Source organism: Aplysia californica, unplaced genomic scaffold, assembly GCF_000002075.1.
Source record: "Aplysia californica isolate F4 #8 unplaced genomic scaffold, AplCal3.0 scaffold00091, whole genome shotgun sequence".
Taxonomy (NCBI): domain Eukaryota; kingdom Metazoa; phylum Mollusca; class Gastropoda; order Aplysiida; family Aplysiidae; genus Aplysia; species Aplysia californica.
In genome coordinates, this window is record NW_004797361.1 from 1,365,263 (window position 1) to 1,373,630 (window position 8,368).

The 8,368-nt window shown below is 39.8% G+C and overlaps 1 protein-coding gene across 1 annotated transcript in view; it reads left to right on the forward strand.

Moving 5' to 3' along the window:
- Positions 1–1,188: 1,188 nt before the first annotated feature.
- LOC101853539 (1-deoxyxylulose-5-phosphate synthase YajO) overlaps positions 1,189–8,368 on the forward strand; it is a gene marked incomplete at its 5' end in the record, with an annotated part of 11,487 nt that continues 4,307 nt past the window's right edge. Inside the window, 6 exon segments of the mRNA XM_013080571.2 lie at positions 1,189–1,363; positions 2,506–2,651; positions 3,232–3,388; positions 4,468–4,641; positions 6,059–6,156; positions 7,401–7,573. Of these exon segments, the coding sequence (XP_012936025.2) occupies positions 1,256–1,363; positions 2,506–2,651; positions 3,232–3,388; positions 4,468–4,641; positions 6,059–6,156; positions 7,401–7,573 (856 nt within the window).

The window sequence follows — 8,368 nt, forward strand, 5'->3', positions numbered from 1 at the left end:
AGGGAAAGGAGAGATTGAGGGATGGAGTGGGGTAGAGGAGAAGAGGTGGGGAGAGAAAGAGAGACAGACAGACAGACAGACAGACAGACAGACAGACAGACAGACAGACAGACAGACAGACAGACAGACAGACAGACAGACAGAGAGAGGGGGAGGGGGAGGGAGGTGTGGCGAGAGAGCTAGATGGGGGAGTGAAAGGGGGGGCGGGTGAGAGAAAGAGTGAGAAAGAGAACAGTTCTGTTCACCATTTACACTCCAATATTTGTCAAATTGTTGACGTATGACTTAAAGTACCATTAATCGTATGCTGACGGTACATACATTTATGGCTGAACAACATCTACCAACCTAGATGAACTTTTCCATAGTGCTGAAAATTGTTTTGTCGAAGTGAAAAAAAAATGGATGAGAAATAACAACTTGGTGTTGAACGGCAATATAACAGGAAATAACAGGAGTTTTTCTGACAGACAGTGCAAAGTCTTTTAATGAGGTTGACAATGATCACAAGAAAATTGGTAGTGCGGAAACTGCATTTTCAAGAAAAGTTAAAAACCTAGGCATCTATTTTTATTCCAGTTTGTCAATGTTGGCAGAGGTTAATCATTTGATCAGCTGCAAGTACATGTAATTAGATACGTTTTTTTAAATACCCAGCTTACCAATACTAACTACACTGCTTTATTGGTAAATATCTTAATTGTGCGCTCGTCTCCGAAGCGGATAGTCCGGTTTCGAGCCTCGATTCGAACACGGGTTTCTTTCGCCCCCTCCTGCCCACCAAGCAGTAATGGATACCTAAAATCGAGTTGGGGAAGAAAAGGCGGCGTGGAAAGGAACTGGCCACCCTACCACAGTATGCTGAAGGCCCAGGAAGTTGTCTCTCTATACAAGGCAATCCTCAATGTCCGGGTCGGATACGGGAACAACTTTTATCTTAATTGTAACAAGCCTTGATTATTGCTATTTCTTTCCCCCAGGAATATCAGAAAATGAAAAGTTGTTACATTATTTGTATTTTTATTATATTTTTATAAGAGAGAGAAGGGGGGAGAAAGAGAGAGAGAGAGAGACAGAGAGACAGAGAGAGACAGAGAGAGAGAGAGAGAGAGAGAGAGAGAGAGAGAGAGAGAGAGAGAGAGAGGGACAGAGCTGTTGATGAAACCATCACTTGCTTTTCTTCAACAGAGATAGGTTTCTCCGTCGTTCTGTGAGAGTAGAATAAGAAAAGGATTCCACCTGCACACAAGAGAGGATGTCTGCCATACCAGATGAGAAGAAAGTTGTGTACCCTTTTCTGGGTCGGTCCGGAATTCGTGTGTCCAATTTGTGCCTAGGAACTTTGACTTTTGGAGAAAATAAGGTTAGTCGTTTCGTCAATTTGTAAGTGCAAAGCCAGCCAGGTCTATGTGTCCTACAAAAGTGCTTGGGGTCAGTACTGTAGTTGACCTTACGACTTGCATTTAGTTGTTTTTTTCCTCAAAGAAGTTTTCTCCCTTACTTTTTCTCTCTACTGTCATACACAGGTCACACACACGTTCACCCTCCCATTGTCACACGGGGACATCAAATAATATGCACTATGTACACACACATACATTCTCACAAGCACTTTCCCAGGCATATATATTTTAAAAAAAATTAATAACACATTCTCAATTCCACAAGTTGTTGTTCTATAACAACACATACATTTTAGCAAAGTTGAAAATGCCTCACACTGAACTTCCTTTCGTGTTTCTTCTCACCATTTCGTCCCTTCTGCTCTACCTTCTTCCCTTCTTTATTCTTACTTTGTTTGCTGTACGCACCACGTTTATTCTATATGGCTGTGAATGCTGAACAATCACTAAAGACAGTGAAAATGAAATAGAAGCAACAGAAATGTGGTTTCTTAGGAGAATGCTGAGAATATCTTGAAAGGAAAAGAAATCAAATGAGGTAGTACTTGCTGAAGCCTTTTAGGACTCTCACTGGTAAAAACAATTTAGGAAAGGACAAGTACAATTTTTGGGACACCTGAATAGACATGAAGGTCGTGAACATCAAGCTCTCGCTGGCAAAATTGAAGGTAAAGGAGGCAGGGGCAGGCCCAGAGCAACCTACATAGATAACCTAAACAGGTGGGTAATGTGGAAAAATCAGGGTAACGTAGCTTTTTTAAGAGCATCCGAGCGAAAGAATGAATGGAGAACCATGACCACCGATGTCTGCCAGAGATCTGGCACTTGATGATGATGATGTACCACATGCAATTGTCCCATCTTCAAAGTCGCCTATCTGTGCATTGTAGAAACTCAACCACAAATGGCATCTCACACTGTTTTCTCCTGATTGTATTACAGCAGACAACGTCGTGTCCTTGGGAGAGGCACTTTTCACGAATTTCCCATCTGGCTCGGTCCTTTGGGAGATGGACGTTGAACTCGGATGTCCGGGCTCTTTAAATAACCTATTTGTGTTGAGAGTGATGTTAAAATTGTATCATTTCACGATTTATCGCAGCATTTAGGTTTGCCCGGTCAGTGCACTGAGGAGGACTCCTTCCAGATTCTGCAGCGCTTCTCCGAGTGGGGAGGAAACTTTATCGACACTGCCAACGTTTATGGCAAAGGCAACTCAGAAGCTATCTTGGGAAAATGGCTAGAAAGGTAAGTCTGCACCTTTGTGTTGTTTAGCTAAACATATAGATACATATTGATGGTTCATTTTAAGAAGCCAAGTTATTTACAATCCAATCCTCACATCGAAAAGATTGAAACATCGAGAGATCTGCCGCCATGGGAAAGCCAAAAAAATAATTTTTTAATCCCCAAAACCAAATCGATTTTAGGAAAATGTGGCACCCTGGCATCTTGAACTGAACTGTCAATATGTATTCAAAACTTGAGATGCAATAGCAATGTGGTATACAATTTGGATTATGGTGTAGCAATTCACCACGAATACGAATTCAGTGTTGTTCATTTAAGATCCCTCAGTTGTACAAAAATCGGTCCAAAACAACAACACAAATGATAATAATATAAACGACAACCACCTGTTTGCGTGCATGCATAACATTTTATTTGAGACATTTCTCTATTATAATAACAACATTTCATTCTAAACATGTTTCTCTCTAGTCTTCCCTCTCGCCACTCCTTGTTTCTCTTTTTTACAATAGAACCACAACATTTCATTCTAAACATGTTTCTCTCTAGTCTTCCCTCTCGCCACTCCTTGTTTCAGGCAGCCGAGAGACAAGTACGTTATCGCCACTAAAGTGTTTTTCGATATGGGCTGTGAGAACAACGTGAACAACCGAGGATTGAGTCGTCGACACATCACTGACTCCGTCGTCAAGAGTCTGGAGCGGCTCCGGACAGACTACATCGACCTTTATCAGGTAGCTGGGACCGTTCAAATCCACTGTTCTGTTCTTTTTTTCTGGGTTGTTGTTTTTTGTGAGTGGTAATTTAAGTGTTTTAAGGCGCTCACAACTACACAAGGCCATATGATCGTGCGGGACACTTTAAGTATTTTTCAGTTTGGTAGCAGGAGTTAATTTGGAATTTTGCCTGGCTGAAAGCCAAATCTTACTCTTATCGACTTTAGAACCACCTAGGGATATTTAACGTGCGCAACTTGAACTCAGAACATTTTTAGCCCATATCCGAGAGGGCTATGTGTTCGATCTTACCTACCCTAAGATCAGGGGTGTGGCTGAAAGACAGCAATAAGGAGCCAATGGGGCAGCAGTAGAAAGGCAGCAGAAACGATTTGGTTCAAGAAACTAGTATGCCACATTTTTCTAAAAATCGATTTGTATTGTTGTTGTAGTTTTTGTTTTTGTTTTTGTTGTTGGTGGTGGTGGTGGTGGTGGTGATGGTGTTATTGATTTCCCATGGCCACAGACCCTTCTTCTTCACACATGTCTTCGATTTGAGGATCGGACTGTGAAAAACTTATTTACAGTCCGAGCCTCACATCGAAAAGATACAGTGTGAAGGAGAAAGATGTGGGGTACCGATCTCTTCGACAAAATTTAATCCACAGATGAAATACAATGCTATTCCTGTTGTTGCTGTTATCTTTATAGTAGTAGTAGTAGTAGTAGTAGTAGTAGTAGTAGTAGTAGTAGTAGTAGTAGTAGTAGTAGTAGTAGTAGTTGTTGTTGTTGTTGTTGTTGTTGTTGTTGTTGTTGTTGTTGTTGTTGTTGTTGTTGTTGTTGTTGTTGTAGTTGTAGTAGTAGTAGTAGTAGTAGTAGTAGTAGTAGTAGTAGTAGTAGTAGTAGTAGTAGTAGTAGTAGTAGTAGTAGCAGCATAGCAGCAGCAGCAGCAGCAGCAGCAGCAGCAGCAGTTGTAATAGTATAGCATGTTGTAAAGCGCTTAACGATTTCTGTCAAGCGGAGATATCCGTTTTACAAATCTATTTGTTATTAATACTAATAATTATTATTGTACTGGGATTCTCTACTTTCTATAGCCCCATTTATGGGACGATGGGACGCCCGTAGAAGAGATACTGAGAACCCTAGATGACCTGGTGCGCTGTGGGAAGATCCGGTACGCTGGCATGAACAACGTGACGGGCTGGCAGATGCAGAAGTTGGTGGAAACATCTCGGAGACTGGGCTTAAATCCATTAGTTAGTCTACAAGTAAGTCTCTTTCGTCGGTAAGCAGTTAAAATGTCTTCAGCCCAGAAGGCAACTGTTTTGGGATTGTTGTTTTTTTTCCATTAGAGAGAAACAACTGTTTCATTCTTTTTAACAATTGTTTTTATTTTGTGTACCCTCACTTTCTTTGTTATTCCAACATAATAAATTGAAATTTTGACAAAATATATCTCGGGCTCATGCAACCGATATATATAATATAATGTTATATATTGCTGCGATTATCACCAGAAAGTACTCCCATCACTCTTTATGGAGAACTCATTGCAGAAATTGGTAAATTCAAGCGCTTTGGCGGCATTATATCCAAAACTGCAGACTGTCCTGACGGCGTCCACCAAAGACTTAAAATCCATGTATCACGTCTGATTAATTAAAAACCATATAATGGGAGTCAAAGATGATTTCATTGAAGACGAAATTTAAAATATTATATAATAGCAATGTTTGGGCCGTATTAACGTATGGTTCAGAGATACGGAAAACAAACAAAACATTTCAACGAAAATTTGTTTAATGTTTGTGAAAAATTTTCATAATAAAATGGAATGAATTTATTACAAATAACAAAGTGTTGGAAAGAGCAGGAATTGAAGATATCAGCACGACCATAACAGGAGAAGATGGAGATATTTAGGGCATGTTCTAAGAATGCCAAAGACGAAATTACCCTATCATCCATGGTATTGGAGACCAACTGGAAAAAGAAAAAGAAGAAAACCAGCTGGGAGTTAAAGAGGAACAACAAGGGATGAGGCACTCACCCAGGGCCTGGATGTGCCGAAATTGGAAAATGTGGCCAGGGTACAGGCAAGCGTGGGGTCGACTGCTCCCCGCCTTATGTACCTGACGGAATAGGGAGAGAGTAAGAAAGCAGATACCTAATAATATTCTTTATCGTGCAGCTACACTACACTTGGTCATTCTTACAAGCAATATAGAAGCGGATGGTTGGTTTACCGGTGCTCTAGTGTTTGTTTGCTTCCTCTTTCCTATCAAACATCTATCGCCCAGATCTCTTCTCCTCCTTTTTGTGTTTGCTACTCTTTTGATCTTGTAACACCAATAATCTTCGGCACTTTGCTACACTAGAATTCCAAAGCTCTATCTGCTCAGTACCTAATGTTGAGAAGCTTGAAGTTAAAATTTCTTAGTTTCTCAAAATGTCTAGCTTTTTCGAATGCTATTTTTTAATACTTTGATAAAGAATCTGAAATAATCTTACAATTTTGAAAGAACAGATTGAACATTTCGTTTCATACCTCATGGTCTTAGTAACTCAAACCGGCCCAAAAAGTCAGATAAAACTTTATAATTCTAAGGTAGCGACTTTCATGACCTTATTGTGTTCCAAGTGCCGTAAAACTAATAAGCTTATTACGATTTTTTCTTTGTGCAGCAACAATACAATCTGGCGTGCCGAGAGTCGGAGTATGAGGCGTTCCAAGTGTGTAAAGCTGAGGGGATTGCTGTGATGCCCTGGAGTCCTCTCAAAGGGTTTGTGCTTCTTTTTTTTTACCATCTGATCTCTATGTCTTGAAAGCAGATATATGGGTGTATGTGTGTGTGTGTTTGTATGTATTTGTGTGTATGTGTGTGTATGTGTGTGTATGTGTGTGTATGTGTGTGTGTATTTTTATATGTGTGTATGTGTGTATCTATATGTGTTTGTATGTGTGTAAGTGTGTATGCATGCGCGCGCGCGCGCGCGTGTGTGTCTGTCTCTCTCTCTCTCTGTGTGTGTGTGTGTGTGTGTGTGTGTGTGTGTATGTATGCCAGTGTGTGAGTCAGTCTTTATAAATTTCCATGAGTGTGTGTGTGTGTGTGCGTGCGTGCGTGCGTGCGTGCGTGCGTGTGTGCATGCGTGCGTGTGTGTGTGTGTGTGTGTGTGTGTGTATGTGTGTGTATGTGTGTGCTTGTGTGTGCTTGTGTGACCGTACGCTCATCCACATTCACTTTTATAAGACATAGCTTACGTTTATAGAGTCTACTGCCTAGATAAGAGAGTTAATGGGAGCAAAGTTATCTCTAGGTAAGCTCTGAAAAGAAATATGATTCTATTGAAGATTTCATTTTAAAAAGTTGTTAAGTTTGACTTGTCCAATTCTGGTCTAGCTTTTGGCAGTAGCTTCGACAATACGCCCTGACCGGTACGTACTTAAAATACCTCACATGTGGGTGATTGGCAGGTGCTCTAGTGTAGTTCGCTCCTTATTTTCTATCATACAATTTATGTCGTCCTTACCTCTCCTCCTCCTTTTTGTGTTTATTACTCTCTTATAAGACATCTAATTTTCGGCACTAATATGACCTTATTGTGTTGCAAGTGCAGTAAAACCCTTACTGAAACTTGACTAAACATTGCAGATTGAGCAGTACTGAAGACCTTCTGGGATGTTTCATCCTGGACCGTTTCAAAATCTTTCAATTTTTATCCAAGTAGTTGCCAATTCCGTACTGTTGACTGTTACTTTTGTTTCTGGATTGTATGCTTGTAGTTATGTCTTCTGCACACGTATTTCCGTTCCTTGATCTTGGTTAATCCGTAACAAAATAACATCAAAATGCTGCTGTCGTTTGGTTTATGTTGGTTCACCATTATATGTTTGTTTTTTCTTGATGCTACAATGATATTTCTGTTTTCTCTCTTGATGTGAAAAAAGGCATCCTGTGTTTATAGATAAGTTTATCTTTGATACTTTCATGATAATTTATTCCATTTGCTATTATGTCTGTTTCAGAGGTCTTTTCTCAGGGAAAATAAAGAGGAACTCTGTACCAACTGAAGGTCGTTTGGGTTGGGTGGCCGAAAAAGAAGAGGGAAGGCAAAGTCAGGCTCTCCCAGGCTATTCATCCTTCGATGAGACTATCTTCAAAACATTGGATGTGGTAGAAGCTATCGCCAAGAAACACAGTAAGCTTGTTCAGTTTTTCACTTATGCTTTAAGACCACAAGGGGGTCTTAGCCAATTCGATACCTTAGAATTACATCATTCTATCTGCTCAGCACCTAGTTTAAAGAAATTTGACGTGAAAATTTTAAGTTTCTTAACATGTCAAGCTTTTTCGAATACAATTCTTTAAATGTCTTGATAACGAGTCCCAATAATCTTACGATTTTGATAGAGCAGATCTAAAAACATTAATTGGTTTATGACTTCATGGTCTTAGTAACTCAAAATGACCAAAAATGTCAGATAGAACTTTGTAATTCTGAGATAGACATATGTACGCTTTGTTGAGAGACTGTCTACGTCGGAGGAAGTGAAGAAAATGTGTCATAAATGTCGAATTCCGATTTTTGTATTATTGAAGTGAATGATTTGTGATTCGAGATGCCTACCATTTAAAAATGCTTTGCAGGGAATGCCCTTCATATAAACTGTTGATAGGAACTTTTTTAAAAACTTTACTTAAAAAGCGGTTATCACTTTATGTACTTCAGCGTAAACAAAGTCTACTTCAGCCAATCAGCTACCATTTTTTCTTTTCGCATCTTTCAAGGATTTAAAAAAATACCAGATTTTTAGAGGTTCTGTGAACATTAGTTGAGCGGGTAATTTTTACTTAACAATTTAGTTCCACTGTTAGAAACACCCAGTCCTCCTTCATTTACATAATGCACACAGGTGAAAATTGAAGCATACCCGCAAACAATCACACACACACACACACACACACACACACACACACACACACACACACACAC